General features: G+C 51.6%; 1 protein-coding gene across 1 annotated transcript in view; it reads right to left on the reverse strand.

Annotated features, from left to right (window-relative positions):
- Nucleotides 1-2,279: 2,279 nt before the first annotated feature.
- LOC133360652 (zinc finger protein 616-like) overlaps nucleotides 2,280-17,200 on the reverse strand; it is a 30,421-nt gene continuing 15,500 nt past the window's right edge. The window contains exons 5-11 of the mRNA XM_061579446.1: nucleotides 14,847-14,981; nucleotides 11,408-12,533; nucleotides 8,782-8,965; nucleotides 7,313-7,418; nucleotides 5,930-6,013; nucleotides 5,279-5,413; nucleotides 2,280-4,048 (exon numbers count right to left, since the gene is read on the reverse strand). Coding sequence (XP_061435430.1) covers nucleotides 2,427-4,048; nucleotides 5,279-5,413; nucleotides 5,930-6,013; nucleotides 7,313-7,418; nucleotides 8,782-8,965; nucleotides 11,408-12,533; nucleotides 14,847-14,981 — 3,392 coding nt within the window. The 3' untranslated portion in view covers nucleotides 2,280-2,426. The remainder of the gene's footprint in view (nucleotides 4,049-5,278; nucleotides 5,414-5,929; nucleotides 6,014-7,312; nucleotides 7,419-8,781; nucleotides 8,966-11,407; nucleotides 12,534-14,846; nucleotides 14,982-17,200) is intronic.

The following is a 17,200-nucleotide window of genomic DNA, read 5'->3' on the forward strand; positions in this document are numbered from 1 at the left end:
ACAACACGATCTTAATTTGGGAGCTTTCGTGACTGCAGGAATTACTCACGTATAAAGATAAAATAATAAATTCACGTAGAAGGGAAGTAATAAAATAATAAAAATAAAACACAATATAATAATATAATATAATTATTTGTATTATTTTATTACTTCCCTTCTACGTGACTTTACCGAAAGAACCAAGAAGATGAATCCCTGCAGTCACGAAAGAAGCTTTAAATCGAAAAATAAAATAATAAATTAAATATTGGCATACGACGTTTCGATTGCAACACAAGCAATCATCATCAGGTATAAATGAAAGAGCGACAAAAAATCTAACCAGAAAACTATAGACAGACATATAAGCAGACAGTATCTTGGTGATATCTGTCTGCTTATATGTCTGTCTATAGTTTTCTGGTTAGATTTTTTGTTGCTATTTCATTTATACCTGATGATGATTGCTTGTGTTGCAATCGAAACGTCGTATGCCAATATTTAATTAATTATTTTATCTTTATACGTGACTTTACCGAAAGAACCAAATAGACAACACGTTCTACTTAATTAAATACTTTTTAATACATTTTAATAAATGTTTTCTCCTACAACAGCGCCCCATTAAATTCGCACTACAATGACAATAGTTTAAAGCGCTTTGAAGCAATTTTTTTTTGGGGGGGGGCAAAGCTTTGTGACGTCATATTTGAGGGGGGGGGTCTGACATTTTGTGACGCCGTGTGACGAGGGGGGGGGGGGTCAAAAAATTTACCCGTAAAAACGTTTTTCACTATAAATCCTTTATATGCGTGGCATCGGTTTTATTTGATTATTCTTTTCTGTTTTTCTTGAGTAAGAGTTTCATTTTTATCACATTGGTATTTTAAATAAAATATGAATTTTTTTTTTCCTAAAAAGTGGAAAATTTTGGAAATTTTTTTTCACGAATATAAATTGTCACGCACAACGAGTCTGTGTGCAAAATGTCAGCTCGATTGGATCACGGGAAGTGGGTTAAAAACGACCGAAAGATTTGCACGGTCGTAAGCGCGCAAGCCAACAAGCAAGTGAACTTAATATAAAGGATTTAAAAATCGCCCAAAATCGCGTGACGTCATTTATGGACGGCCCCTTTGCTTGTTTAGGTTACCACAAAGTCACTTGTCCGTCCACATCCACCTCCCACACCTGCCAACCCCCCCTATCAGTTTAACACTGTAAGTAGGGCATTCTCGACCAATATCATTCATCCACAAGGTTTTTTTTTTATTTCATGAGGTTGGGTTTTTTAAATCCTTTATATTAAGTTCGCTTGCTTGCTTGCGCGCTTACGACCGTGCAAATCTTTCGGTCGTTTTTTAACCCACTTCCCGTGATCCAATCGAGCTGACATTTTCCACACAGACTCGTTGTGCGAGACAATTAATGTTCGTGAAAAAAAATTCCCAAAATTTTACACTTTTTAGGCAAAAAAAAATTATTTTACATTTATTCAAATAGAACTCATTCATGGCTTTGGCTGAACGTCAGAGTGTAAGAGCCCAGAGCGTAACCCCTCCACAGGCCGTGGCGGAGTAGCGCAGTTGGTAGCGCCCTCGCTTCCCATGCCAAAGGTCGCGGGATCGATCCCCGCGTCCTCCACAGGCGAATATATTTTTAAATCCTTTATATTAAGTTCGCTTACTTGCTTAGGACCGTGCAAATCTTTCGCTCGTTTTTTAATCCACTTCCCGTGATCCAATCGAGCTGAGATTTTCCACACAGACTCGTTGTGCGAGACAATTAATTTTCGTGACATTTTTTCCCCAAAATTTTACACTGTTTAGGGAAAACAAATTAAATATTTAATTACCAATTGTTTAATACTGGCAGACAATCATCTGACCCATAGGTGGCAGCCATCTCAAGCCTGAGGACGAGAGGACTCTAGCCGCCACGCATATAAAGGATTTATAGTGAAAAACTTTGTTTTTACGGTGGAGCTGCAGCGAGAGCAGCTGAAAGACTGCACAAGGAAGTCTGCAGCAGAGCTGCATCGGAGTGGGGAAAGGCTACGGGAGCGACGGCAGCTGTCGAGCTGCCAAGCGGGGAGGCTCTGAGCGAGGGCCGTGTGGGACAAGTTGTAAGAACCCAAATAAAGGACAACGGAGACAGACACAGTGAAAGAGTCCTTTTAGTACATATATATTAAAAAAATCTTTGCAGCGTACACAAACGCATCTTCTTGGTTCTTTCTCTGCCTTCTCGACAGACCTGTTCTCCACTTGAAGACGGCTGCTTGCGTTGTGGCCGAAACGTCGTGAGAATTATTTTATTATGTTTTTATTATTTTATTATTTTCCTTCTACGTGACGTTACCGAAAGAACCAAGAAGATGAATCCCTGCAGTCACGAAAGCTTTAAATCGAAAAGTACACAAACTCCTCGAACTCCTCGAACATTCAGGTCATCGGCCCGACGTGCGACTCGGAGTGCAGGGTCAATTGGGAGCGTTGCAAAAAGCCCTTGCCGCACTCCGCGCACGTGTACGGCCTCTCGCCCGTGTGCGTCCGCGCGTGCTTCGCCAAATTGTTGCGGTGGGCGAAGCGCTTCCCGCACTCGCCGCAGACGTGCGGCTTCTCCCCGGTGTGTACCGCGGAGTGCACGTTCAGCTGGGAGCGCTGCGCAAAGCCCCTGCCGCACTCGGCACACGCGTGCGGTTTCTCGCCCGTGTGCGTCCTGCCGTGCGCCTCCAGGTCGGAGGGCCGCACGAAGCGCTTGCCGCACTCCCGGCACGCGTGCGGCTTGTCGCCCGTGTGCGTGGCAGAGTGCACTTTCAGCTGGGAGCGCTGAGCGAAGCGCTTGCCGCACTCGGCGCACCCGTGCGGCCTCTCGGCCGTGTGGGTCATGCGGTGCATCTTCAGGTGCTCGCGACGCGCGAACCCCTTCCCGCACTCGTCGCACGCGTGCGGCCTGTCGCCCGTGTGCGTCGCCGAGTGCCCCTTGAGGTGCTCGCGCCGGGCGAACGCCTTGCCGCACTCGGCGCACGCGTACGGCTTCTCGCCGGCGTGCGTCCTCGCGTGCTTTGTGAACTCCGAACGTTGCGCGAACCCCTTCCCGCACTCCGCGCACACGTGCGACCATTCTCCCGCGTGTACCGCGGAATGCTTCTTTAACGTGTAGGGGGTCGCAAACGTCTTGCCACACTCCGCGCACGCGTGCGGCTTCTCGCCCGTGTGCGTCCTCGCGTGGGCAACCAAATGGGAACGCCGCACGAAGCCCTTCCCGCACTCGTCGCACGCGTGAGGCCGCTCGCCCGTGTGCGTGCGCAGGTGCGTGTGCAGGTTCGAGTGCTGGGCGAACCTCTTGCCGCAGTACTCGCACACGTGCGGTTTTTCGCCAGTGTGCCTGCGCGTGTGCTTCTCCAGGTCGGAGCGGCGGGCGAAGCCCTTGCCGCACTTGGCGCACGCCAGGGGCCAGGCGCCCGTGTGCGAGGCCGAGTGCGCCTCCAGGTTGGAGCGCTGCGCGAACCCCCGGCCGCACTCGCCGCAAACGTGCGGCTTCTCGGCCGCGTGCGTGCGCGAGTGCGTCTCCAGGTTGGAGCGCTGAGCGAAGCCCTTTCCGCACTCCGCGCACGCGTGCGGCTTCTCCCCCGTGTGCGTCCTCGCGTGCGCTTCCAAGTCGGAGGGCCGGGCGAACCCCTTCCCGCAATCGGCGCACGCGTGAGGCCGCTCGCCCGTGTGCGTCATGCGGTGCAACCGCAGGTGCTCGCGACGCACGAACGCCTTCCCGCAATCGCCGCACGGGTGCCGCCTCTCGCCCACGTTCGGCTGGGAACTCTGCTCGAAGCCCTTCCCGCGACGCCTGCAGACGTGTGGCCGCGCGCCGGCGCACGGTCCGGAACGCGCGTTTGAATTGCGGCGCCCTCGCTCCGTGCCGTCGGCGGCGACCGTCGTGCGACGGCCGGCGCCGCCACACGTCTTCCCGCATCGCTCGCAGGCGCGTTGCGTCTCGCCGGGGAGGTCCGGGAAGCCTCCGCCACCGGCGCACCCCTCGCACGCGAGTTCCGCGTCTTTTGCTTCGTCTGTTTTGAACAAAAAGGAAGGAGGGGAGCGAAGCGTTCGATCAGCCGATGCGAGCGAAGAAGCAAAACTACCGGTCCCGGAAAACAGCACCGTTAACATTTCACGTTTGCATTTTTTATGGTCAAGGGCTACTTAAATAATGATTCTGCTCCGTTCCAAAATCATCGGCCAAAGTCTGTGCTCCTATAATGCCGCGTGTTGTTTTCATAACGCGACTTGGGTATAACGCGATGATGAATGTATTATATGGAACTCATTTTTTACAACGCGAAAACGAATTGGATATAGTCACGCGATCGTGCGAACAAAACTACGTCGCACGAGTAGGAATAAGTGGTTATAATACGGCTGCCTCGGCGTAGCATCATCATCATCGCACAAGGCGTTGGGATGCTGCTGGATGCTTCTAGATGCTACCCACGCGCCTCCGTCTTTGTTCAGGCCTGCGTTACACATCTGTTATCGCAGACTGTGCTTTACTCCCTATACCAAAAATTATTTTTCATAACGCGATTTTTCCATGAAGCGGAGAAGAGGCGATTTATCGAAGGCAGTGGAGTGGTTGAGGAGGACTCACCTTCACACGATGCTCGCTAACCTGCTCACTCATCCACTCATTCACCCATCCACTCACTCACTCAACCACCCACTCAGAACCAGCTGGGTAAACGGCCAGAACTAGGTGACTGGTAAAGGCCATTCTAAAGAGGTGAGTTTTCAAGACAGACTGAAATATAGCCTCCGACTATATTTGTTATTACTGCGATTGTCTTATTCCAGAGGTCGCAAATGGGTTTTGATTCCTTACCCGTACCCGTACTCGGCCGCACCAGGGTCGCAAATGGGTACCTGTACCCGGCCAGGTACGGGTACCCGTTCCCTACCCGTACCCGTACCCTACCTGAAATGAGTAACAAACGGTTACTCACCAGTGACTCACTGTCTACCCGTACCCGTAGCCGGCCGCACCAGGGTCGCAAACGGCTACCCGTACCCGGCCGGGTACGGGTAGCTGGGTATCGGGTAGGGTACGGGTATCGGGTACCCGGTTGCGACCTCTGTCTTATTCCTCCGTCTTTATAAAAACAACGGCGCGACTACGACACCTCTCTAAATTAAATTAACGTCGAGGCGCTTTCGGTGACAAACAAGACACCACCCACCCACCATCCTGCAACTTGTCGGATGCCATCGGAATGGAGAAAAGGGTTGAAGAAAGGAGGACTCACCTTCATCCGTGTCTTCCTCTGACAACTCCACCTCGATGAAGTTCTGGTCTGGAGCATCCACACATCCGCGGGAATCGCCCATCTCCACTGGCCTCTTGCTACCTTCTTCACATTTGACAATCCACACATCTGTGGCTGTAATTTAGAAAACGCGCGATGGTAAGAATGGGCAGTTCTACGCGTCGAAATACCAGGGCGGTCAAGAGTTCTTCTCATAATGCTTACAATTCTTGCTTATTGCCTTGGTTTGCCTCTTTGGTTGTAAACATCAAACCAATGTGATATCTCACCTATTTGTATGCATGTTGAACTCCTTTCGTTACCTAAGTAGCCAACCGTGAAAATCGTAGGTGCGGGAGAAGGACAACAAACTAAACGCAAAAAGCTTCCTAATATCGGAAGAGCATTCCAGACGGCCACAGGAGCGCATCTGAAAGCGTGTTGATGCGGTGACAATATTTGTTTGCAATGAGTGCAATGCAGCTTGGTGAGCACTGGGACAGACATTGCAGTACACGTCACGCTGCAGCTTGGTAATGTTTTTGCCAGACATCCCGTAGAGTAGCAAGTTGCAATAATAGAGCCATGTCGGTATAAAATAAAATAAATCTCATTGATCCGCTAAACCTTCGTGTAGGAATGAGCCCTTACCTTGTTTCTCAAATTCAGTTTTCACCGCTTTCCTCAACCTCTCATCATCCGGACCCGCTTCATCTCCTTGCACCTCAACTGCTCCTACACAAGAGATAAAGATCCCCCGTGTAACCTCACGAGATTGTTGGGGCAAGTGCTGTTGGCGAGCACCTGTGAAGGCCGGCACGGCACACGAGGTGCGGTGGGTGGCCAGCACCACGCCCTGCCGCCTTTGTCGCCTGAGAGGCAATGTTGACACAATGCACCAGGTACTCATTTGAGGCCTAGTCGACTTAGGGGGAAGCACAAAACCACAAAACTGGCTCAGGTAATCGCCACTGGTGTTGGCCGTGAGCGGGAATCGAACTCGGGTCGCCGGGTTCGTAGGGCAGTGCGCTAATCGCTACACCGCCACTACTACACACACGCGCATTCACACTGAACTGTTAAAACCACAACAGAATAATATTCAAACAGTTTGGATTCCTAACACACAGTGGACAGTCGCGCCAAATACTGCGTTGATTCATAAATTCGTTGTTTTAAGTCAGATCGCCGTGTGAGTAAAATGCGTGTCGTAAAAGCCTCCCTCCACCCAACACGGCCAATTCATAAATTTGTCGCGTGATGAACAACCGCCGCCAGCTGATCACGACTGGTAACAAAGGTACCGTTATCGTTTACGAGCAAATTTACATTTTTGATTGCATGTGCGTCCCTACCCACCCGTATGCATGTGTGTTGAACTTCGTTTGCACCACCGTACGTAGCCAAATGAGGCGGGAAGGACAACAAATATAACACAACAGGCAGTTCTCAAGAAATCAGTTTTCAATCGAGATCATTTAAGAGTGGTATAGCTTCCAGCGGCTTCCAAATGTCGGAAGAGCATACCAGACCGGCTGCAGAAGCGCATCTAAAAGCATGTGATGCGGCGACCGTCTTTGTTCCGATGGTTAACCAGAAGTGTAGTGTATAGTGTAGTGTATAGCAGTGTAGTGGTTTGCTATGCAACACATTGTCCTGCGGAGGGAGCTGGTAGGAACGTTGGGTTGCTTGGTCAATGGCCTGCAGGGTCAACGGCGGCGTGGTGTATTCATGTAAATATGCCCGACTGTGAGGGCGGGCACAAGCCGGCGTGAGTAGGTGAAACGTTGAGTTTTATAAGGGCACCACGGGGTGACCAGCCCCTCCCCACCCAGCCCTCCCCTCTCCACCCAGCCCCACCCTCCCCACCCAGCCCCTCCCCACCCTCCCCTCTCCACCCAGCCCCACCCCACCCATTTTTGGATGCACGACGGACGGACGGACACAATAATCCCCTGTGGGCTGGTGGAACCAGGTGGTTCCTACCAGTATCAAATAGCATTACAATAGTATTTGATATCTATGCTCACTCACCATCATCTGCATATTCACGTTTCACAGTCAAGTCAGAGCCTGTTACTGGATTTGGATGTTCTTCGTATTCTTGTTTGATGAAGGGCAATTCGAAGTGTGGATCCATCTGAAGGGGAAACAAACGAAAAATTGTAATCCTCTCATTCCATTAGCGAACGGCAAAACCTCGCCGATCTCGTCAAGGAGCTATAAACCCGTCACGAGAACTCCGATGGGTCATCCTTACAGCTGCAGAGAGACACCGCAAACTCCAAATCTACAGCGGCAGGTGTTGGGGTCGGGATCGAACCCACGACCTCCTGCAGACCAGGTGAGGTAGTTAACATCTCCACAGGGAGAGACACCGCAAACTCCAAATCTACAGCGGCAGGCGTTGGGGTCGGGATCGAACCCACGACCTCCTGCAGACCAGGCAAGGTAGTTAACATCTCCATAGGGAGAGAGAGACGCAAACTCCAAATCTATAGCGGCAGGCGTTGGGGTCGGGATCGAACCCACGACTTCCTGCATACCAGGCGAGGTAGTTAACATCTCCACAGGGAGAGAGAGAGACGAAAACTCCAAATCTACAGCGGCAGACGTTGGGGTCGGGATCGAACCCACGACTTCCTGCATACCAGGCGAGGTAGTTAACATCTCCACAGGGAGAGAGACGCAAACTCCAAATCTACAGCAGCAGGCGTTGGAGTCGGGATCGAACCCACGACCTCCTGCAGACCAGGCGAGGTAGTTCACATCTCCACAGGGACAGAGACACAAACTCCAAATCTACAGCAGCAGGCGTTGGGGTCGGGATCGAACCCACGACCTCCTGCATACCAGGCGAGGTAGTTAACATCTCCACAGGGAGAGAGACGCAAACTCCAAATCTACAGCAGCAGGCGTTGGGGTCGGGATCGAACCCACGACCTCCTGCATACCAGGCGAGGTAGTTAACATCTCCTAGCCACCGTGGGGGTGGAGGGTAGGGCTGAACGATTAATCGATTTCAAATCGCAATTTGAAACAATGCGATTAGCCAATCGCAAAGGCTGCAATTTTTGCGATTCAAAAAGTCCTGTTACTTTACTATTGGAAGTGTTTAATTTTTAAAATATTATAACTTTCTTTATTTAACTTAACAATTGTTCTATGTTTGATTGTTCTATTTCAATTAAAACATTTTAATAAATACATGTTGGAGGCAATTCATATATTTTAAGTTCTTATCCTTGCATTAGAATATATAGAGCAGTTCATATTTTGATGGTATCATGTGGTAATGCTCCATCACATGTATTCAATCTATTACACAGTGAATATTGAACTGAAGTTTGACTTTTAAAAATTGTAATCGCAAATCAAATCGCAATTATCTGTCAATAAAATCACAATTAGACATTTCCCCCAAATCGTTCAGCCCTAGTGGAGGGGGTCGTTTGACCATACTTCACTACGCTGGTCAATGTGGGTTGAAGTGAAGCACTCACTCCGCGTTTGTCTCTCTCCTCGTCTCTCTGTTTGTCTTTCTCCACGTCTCTGTGTCTGTGCATCTGTCTAAATCTGTGTCTCTGCAGGGACCTCATCCGCCCCATTCGCATCACAGCAGGCGACAATATGCAACGACAAGACAAAATACATTCTACGGCTAGATTGCGTACAAGACGAACCCTCCTTCCAAACGAAGACAGCCCAACCATCATCGGGCGCGTGGAGTGTGTGTGCAGTGGCTTGAGCGGTGAATCGAAGAGATGTGGGTTGGCGAAAACGTGATGTTAACTACCTCGCCTGGTGTGCAGGAGGTCGTGGGTTCGATCCTGACCCTGACTATGCCTGCTGCTGTAGATTTTGAGTTTGCGTCTCTCTCTCTCATCATCATCATCACGGTGGCTAGGAGATGTTGACTACCTCGCCTGGTGTGCAGGAGGTCGTGGGTTAGATCCTGACCCTGACGATGCCTGCTGCTGTATATTTGGAGTTTGCGTCTCTCTCTCTCATCATCATCACGGTGGCTAGGAGATGTTAACTACCTCGCCTGGTGTGCAGGAGGTCGTGGGTTAGATCCTGACCCTGACGATGCCTGCTGCTGTATATTTGGAGCTTGCGTCTCTCTCTCTCATCATCATCATCACGGTGGCTAGGAGATGTTGACTACCTCGCCTGGTGTACAGGAGGTCGTGGGTTAGATCCTGACCCTGATGATGCCTGCTGCTGTAGATTTGGAGTTTGTGTCTCTCTCTCTCATCATCATCATGGTGGCTAGGAGATGTTGACTACCTCGCCTGGTACGCAGGAGGTCGTGGGTTCGATCCCGACGCTGACGATTCCTGCTGCTGTATATTTGGAGTTTGCGTGTCTCTCTCTCATCCTCATCACGGTGGCTAGGAGATGTTAACTACCTCGCCTGGTCTACAGGAGGTCGTGGGTTTGATCACAACCCTGACGATGCCTGCTGCTGTCCGCTACGAACCCGACGATCTGAGTTCGATTCCCGCTCACGGCCACCACCGGTTGACAATTATTTGAACCGGTCCTGGGCCTCCCCTAGGTCGACTCAGCCTCAAACGAGTAACTGGTGTGGTATTTGAACATCGCCACTGGGGTGACAAAGGCGGCCGGGCGTGGTGAATCCAAGTCCCGGGCGAAGCCGGGTAGGAAAGCTAGTCTATATATATAAAAGGGAAATTTGTGAATGTGTTAGAAATGTTTAACCATACTTCCCAACATGCAACAAACTTGAAATTTGGGATGTGGGTAGCTTTCCGACTGTACAGAATGCAAAAAGTATAAAAATAGACTTTTGTATTTTGGGGGGGGAGGGGGGCGCAATAATGGATATAATATATTGCACGGCAAGTGAGCGGTGACGTCACATCTGTGATGTCACACGCACGCGGCAGCGTCACGCGGTGTGCCTGCTGACGTCACGCAGTGTGCCTGCTGACGTCACGCAGTGTGCCTGATGACGTCACGCAGTGTGCCTGCTGACGTCACGCAGTGTGCCTGCTGACGTCACGCACCCCCCCCCCCCACCCTCCGCGTAGGCCGTCTATTCATCCAAAACAAGAATCCAAGTCTCGGGCGAAGCCGGGTAGTGAAGCTAGTGTTTTATAATTATAACCGAATCTCAATATAATATTCTGAACATCTGTAGTTTTAGTTAGACGTTGAATATTTTCAAGTGAATTTCATGCTAAATTTCAGCTTTCCAACGCCTCATTTTTAATAAATGTTTTCTCCCACAACATCAAAGTGCAGCGCCACATTAAATTCGCACTACAACGACAATAGTTTAAAGCGATTTGAAGCATGTTTTATTTTCAAAATGGAAATATGGTTTGGGGGGGGGGGGCAGAGCTTTGTGCCGTCATATATGAGGGAGGTCTGACTTTTTGTGACGCCGTGTGACGAGGGGGGAAGAGGGGGGGGGGGTCAAAAATCGGCCAAAATCGCGTGACGTCATTTATGGACGGCCCCCTTACTGAGGCTGCAGGTTTCTCACTGCATCAGAGCCCAGGAGTCTTAAGCAGAGGTCGCAACCGGGTACCCGATACCCGTACCCTACCCGATACCCGGCTACCCGTACCCGGCCAGGTACGGGTACCCGTTAGCGACCCTGGTGCGGCCGGGTACGGGTAGGCCGTGAGTCACTGGTGAGTCATCGTTTGTCACTCATTTTCTCACAATTCAAGTTCCTAGAATCAACCCACCCGCACCTGCAACATGGCTTCATCCCAGAGGTCGCAATCGGGTACCCGATACCCGTACCCTACCCGAAACCTGGCCGGGAACGGGTAGCCTGGTATCGGGTAGGGTACGGGTACCCGTTTGCGACCCTGGTGCGGCCGGGTATGGGAAACGGGTAAGGAATCAAAACCCGTTTGCGACCTCTGGTCTTGAGGTTGCACGCTGCCCCTCGGTCGAGCTCGAGACACAAAAGAAACGCAACTCTGATCCAAGGTTTGTAATGCAAAGTACACATTCGACTAAATTACCTTCACAGCGCACATCGGTGAAAATGCCTTCTAGGGCTCCTCGAACGTTTAGGGCATCTGACCGATGTGCCTTTCGGAGCGCAAGGTCAGTCGACAGCGCTGTGCAAAGCCCTTCCCTCACACGCTGCACGCGTGCGACTTCCTGCGGGTGTGCGTTTTCGTGTGCTTCTCCAAATTAGAGCGATGTGCAAAACCCTTCCCGCACTCCGCGCACGCGTGCGGCTTCTCGCCCGTGTGCGACCTCGTGTGCGCAACCAAATGGGAACGCCGTACGAAGCCCTTCCCGCACTCCTCGCACGCGTGCGGTTTGTCGCCGGTGTGCGTCGCAGAGTGCAAGTTGAGCTGCGAACGCTGCGCGAACGCCTTCCCGCAATTGGCGCACGCGTGCGGCTTCTCGCCCGTGTGCGTCCTCGCGTGCACCTCCAGGTCGGAAGGTCGTATGAAGCACTTCCCGCACACCTCGCACGCGTGCGGCTTGTCGCCCGTGTGTATCGCGGAGTGCACGTTCAGCTGGGAGCGCTGCGTGAAGCGCTTGCCGCATTCCCCGCACGCGTGCGGCTTCTCGCCCGTGTGCGTCCTCGCGTGCGCCTCCAAACCGGAGGGCCGCACGAAGCGCTTCCCGCACTGCCGGCACCCGTGCGGCTTGTCGCCCGTGTGCGTGGCGGAGTGCACTTTCAGCTGGGAGCGCTGAGCAAAGCGCTTGCCGCACTCGGCGCACCCGTGCGGCCTCTCGGCCGTGTGGGTCATGCGGTGCATCTTCAGGTGCTCGCGACGCGCGAACCCCTTCCCGCACTCGTCGCACGCGTGCGGCCTGTCGCCCGTGTGCGTCGCCGAGTGCCCCTTCAGGTGCTCGCGCCGGGCGAACGCCTTGCCGCACTCGGCGCACGCGTACGGCTTCTCGCCCGTGTGCGTCCTCGCGTGTATCTCCAGGTTGGAGGGTCGCACGAAGCGCTTTCCGCACTCGTCGCAAGCGTTCGCCGGCGGCCATTCCCCGGCGTGCCTCCGAGAATGTCTGTTTAAGTTTGGGAGCGTTGCAAACCCCTTCCCGCACTCCCGGCATACGTGCGGCTTCCTCCCGTCGGTGGCGATTGCCGCGCACGGCGCGGTGCCCTTGAGCGAGATCCCGCACCGAACGCAGACTCGCGGGGTCTCGTCGCTGCTGCGTTGCGCTTTTTCCGCCTTCGTTGCGTAGCCTCTGACCTTCCCGCACTCCTCGCACAACAGGAGTTCCGTTTCACTTGCTTCATCTGTTTACAAGGTGGTCCCCCCACCACCACCGCCCCCCCCCCAAAAACAAAAGGGAATGCATAGTTTGGTAAACTGATACAAGAAAAATAAACAATGTGTAGGCCAAGAAACAGACACTGTTCAACATTGAAGCCATACACAGATATACAAACACAGACATAACTTCAACCGAGAAGATGGATTCAAATTGAGCAATCATTGGAAAGATGTGATTAACCATGTTAATGACATGTTAATGACATGTTAATGACATGTTACACCTCAACCGCCACTCTCCCCCGCTCTGCGTCCCCCCTCCACCATCCGTGACGCCGTCTTTTAGTTCCTTCACCTCAGAGGTCGCAACCGGGTACCCGATACCCGTACCCTACCCGATACCCGGCTACCCGTTTGCGACTCTGGTGCGGCCGGGAACGGGTAGCCGGGTAGGCCGTGAGTCACTGGGTGAGTCACCGTTTGTCACTCATTTCCCAACGTCTTGTCTCTTCTCACAATTCAAGTTCCTAGAATCAACCCACCCGCGCCTGCAACGTGGCTTCATCCCAGAGGTCGCAATCAGGTACCCGATACCCGTACCCTACTCGTACCCGGCTGGGTATGGGTAGGGTACGGGTACGGCCGGGTACGGGTACGGCTACCCGTTTGCGACCCTGGTGCGGCCGGGTACGGGTACGGGTACGGGTAGGCCGTGAGTCACTGGTGAGTAACCGTTTGTCACTCATCTCCCAACGTCTTGTCTCTTCTCACAATTCAAGTTCCTAGAATCAACCCACCCGCGCCTGCAACATGGCTTCATCCCAGAGGTCATCCCAGAGGTCGCACCCATTTGCGACCCTGGTGCGGCCGGGTACGGGTACAGAATCAAAACCCGTTTGCGACCTCTGCTTCACCTTCATCTTCCTGGCTCCATCCACACCCCAACCCCCCCCCCATCCTGCACCCATTCCCCTTGGCTCCTCCTCCCTCCTCTTACCCTATATAATAATGCCCCATCACAAATAACTGCCACTACAGTTATTTTGCTGTGCCTTTTTTACACCTGATGGAGGAAGCTTGTGTTGCCCCCTGAAACGTCGTGATTTATTATTTTATTTCTACGATAATTTCTGTTATTTTTATTATTTATTTTTATTTTTACCTACGTGACTTTACCGACAAAAACCTAAGAGTATTGATGTTTTGCTATTTCTTTTAACTTACGATTTTGCTTCATTCCAAATAGATGAATGGCTAGGACTATACAGTAAGCCCCCGGGTTGCGGAAGACCCAGCTTACGGAAATCCGACTTTACTGAACACCATTATACTCAATTGAAAACGAATTTTGATTTGAAGCTTTCGTGACTTCAGGAATCCATACTCTTTGGTTCTTTCGGTAAAGTCAAGTAGAAAAATAATAATGGATCACGACGTTTTGATCGCTTGTGCGGCGATCGAAACGTTGTGATCCAGTGACGAAAGCTTCAAATCAAGATTATAAAAAAATACTTGAAACTTTGTAGTAGAATGAAGCAAAAATTATTTTTTTTTTGCTGTGGTTTTCCCACCTGATGACGATTGCTTGTGTTGCAATCGAAACGTCGTGATTTATTTTATTTCATTTCTACCTACGTGACTTTACCGAAAGAACCAAAGAGTATATTTTTTCATAGTTATAATTACTTTTAATATATATAAAAGGGAAATTTGTGAATACGTGTGTCTGTTCGAAATGTTTAGCATACTTCCCAACATTCTTTAGAACTGCTGCTTCTTGTCGTTGTTGTTTAGTTTGTTGTCCTTCACCTGAACCTCCGATTAGTACGGTTGGCTACGTACGGTGCGAAAAGAATTGCTCCGTAAAAAAATTATACTTTGTACCTTTTGTGGGTCAAAAAAAGGCAACTGCGTGAGATGCCCCATCAGTGGCGCACGACCGAAATATGGCTGGCGATCAAAAAATAGAATGAAACTTTTAAAATCCTTTATATTAAGTTCGCTTGCTTGCTTAGGACCGTGCAAATCTTTCGGCTGTTTTTTAACCCACTTCCCGTGATCCAATCGAGCTGACATTTTGCACACAGACTCGTTGTGCGTGACAATGTATTTTCCAAAATTTTACACTTTTTAGGAAAAAATAAATTATATTTAATTACCAATTGCTTAATGGTGGCAGGCATTCATCTGACCCATAGGTGGCAGCCATCTCAAGCCAGAGGACGAGAGGACTCTAGCCGCCACGCATATAAAGGATTTATAGTGAAAAACTTTGTTTTTACGGGTTATCTTATTTAAATTTCTCCGTGACGCGTGATCGAGAAGGATTCTCTCACCTTCATCCGTGTCCCACTCTGATAACTCCACCTCGATGAAGTTCTGATCCGGAGCGTCCGCACGCCCGCGGGAATCGACCGTCTCCTCCGACCTGTCGGAACCTCCTCCACCTTCCACAATCCTCAAATCTGTGGCTGCGATTTGGGAAACAGATGACGGTGGCCCATCGTTTTATTCACGATGGGTACGCTCCTGAGATGCTCGTGAATAGCAAATTTTGCGGATAACGAGTCATCACTTTCTCTCTGATCACTTTATCTCTCATCACTTTATCTCTAATCACTTTATCTCTCATCACTTTATCTCTCATCACTTTATCTCGATGCAGTTTCTCTTTGGTTCTTTCAGTAAAGTCACGTAGAAAGAGAAAATAATAAATGAAATAACTGCATACGACGTTTCGATTCCAACACAAGCAATCATCATCAGGTACAAATGAAAGAAAACACAAAACCTAGTAAACGTAGAAATATAATGCAATACAACACAGATAGTCGGCTAACATAACAGTCAGCACCCTACCTTGTTGATTACGTTCTTCCAAAGATTGCTAAATGTAAGAGAGAGATGAAACACAGAACAGGAGACACACAGACAGAGACACAAGCAGAGAGAGATAACACAGAGACACACAGAGAGAGACACAACATAAACACAACACAGAGACACACACAGACACAGAGAGAGAGAGACACACAACAGAGACACACAGACAGACATGTAAGCAGAGAGAGATAACACAGAGACACACAGAGAGAGACACACACAGAGAAACAACGCCTCTGTGTCGAGGCCTGAAACAGAGAGAGAGGGAGGCAGAGAGGGATGAGGGGGTTGAGAAAGTAGCATGTCAATGAGAGACCTAGCACAACAACAGTAAACCAAGAACAACAAAACGAGGGGAGAGAGACTTGACTTTGACTTTTATCATTTTATTCCTCCAGCGGCAATTGCGCCGGAGTCTTTCCAATATATGAGCCTTCATGGCAAACAATAAACAAACACCGGCCCACACGCCGCTCCGCGACTCGCAGCGTCGGCACCACATTCACTACATACACCGCCCTCCCACGGTGATTTCTCCAAGCGTGCTCCTCTTCGGAGCCCCGCCTCACATAATCCGCACAACATCGCCACCGCCACACCGCCAGCGTCTGATGCCCTCGTCAATCCGGGCCATGACGCCCCTTTGCCTGACAGGTCACCCCCTCCCCCCCCGCCACGCCCTCCTCCCCGGCGGGCGACGGCGGTGGTAGTGATGACGGTGCCACCGTTAGCGCCTTGGTCGGTTGTTTCTTCGTCTTTACCATCATCGCTTTCAGCCGGTAAACCTCCTGGCGGTTGAACTTATATTTGTGCGGGGTCCTGGACCACCGGCCGGGCCGTCTTCATGAAACGCTCCCTGTTGGGGAACGTGTCCTGCACCCGGACCTTGTGCCTTCCAAACGACTATTTCAGGTATTCATGGAGTCTTTCGGGCTCGCACGCCCCTTTAATCGACGGTTCCCATCCCATCGGCGCTTCCTGCGGCCACCACTCCGGGTCAACGTCGCCGGCGCTGCTCGCCGTGCCCATCTCTGGTGCCTCAGCGTCAGCGTTAATTTCCACGTCGGCGCAGGTCTCCTCTTCCACCTCCGCCGCCCCATCCGGAGTCAGGGTCTCACTGGGCTCGATCCCATACCCGGGCAGCCCACTCCCCTCTGGTTCCGTGGTCACCTCCTACTTATCACCCGTCCGCGCGGGCGAAGAGGTGCTCCCCGGAGTCGCAGCACCGCCCGGCACACCAATGGCGCCGGTGGCGGTCGGCGACTCTTCATCTCCCTGCGTCGGGGTGGGTGAGGCCGGGTCCGGCAGTAGCGCTCCCGGCTCGGTCGCCTCCGCCGGGCGCGCGTCACCGGTGACATCCATGGCCTCCCCCCCCGTCTGCACAGGGCGGCTCGCTGGCTCGACGGTGTCGCCAGCTGTGGCCGCCCTCTTGAGCTGGGCGTTTTCGCGGCTGCTCGTCTTCCTCTTTTTCGGCGCACCTCTAACGACGGTGAACCCTTCACCGTCGTCGTCGGTTTTCTTCACAGGTGCCGACTCTCCACACTCTGGCACAGAGTCGGCACCACCTTGCTGCTGCTGCTGCTGCTGCTGTTGCCGCTGCTCCTGCTGCGGCGGCGGCGGCGGATGCTCCCGCTGCTGCTGCTGTTGCGGCTGCCGTGGCTGCTGCAGTTGCGGCACCAGCGTTTCCCTCTCCGTAGCTGCTCCGCCAGACCTCACCACTCCCTCCTTGGTCTTGGCGGAACAGTTTTTCCTTATGTGTCCGACGTTGCCACACCCGTAGCACCGCGGCACAGCTGTGGCCAGGTAC

The sequence above is a fragment of the Lethenteron reissneri genome, chromosome 69, assembly GCF_015708825.2.
Source record: "Lethenteron reissneri isolate LAM-NWPU_2019-01 chromosome 69, ASM1570882v1, whole genome shotgun sequence".
In the NCBI taxonomy this organism is placed as follows: domain Eukaryota; kingdom Metazoa; phylum Chordata; class Hyperoartia; order Petromyzontiformes; family Petromyzontidae; genus Lethenteron; species Lethenteron reissneri.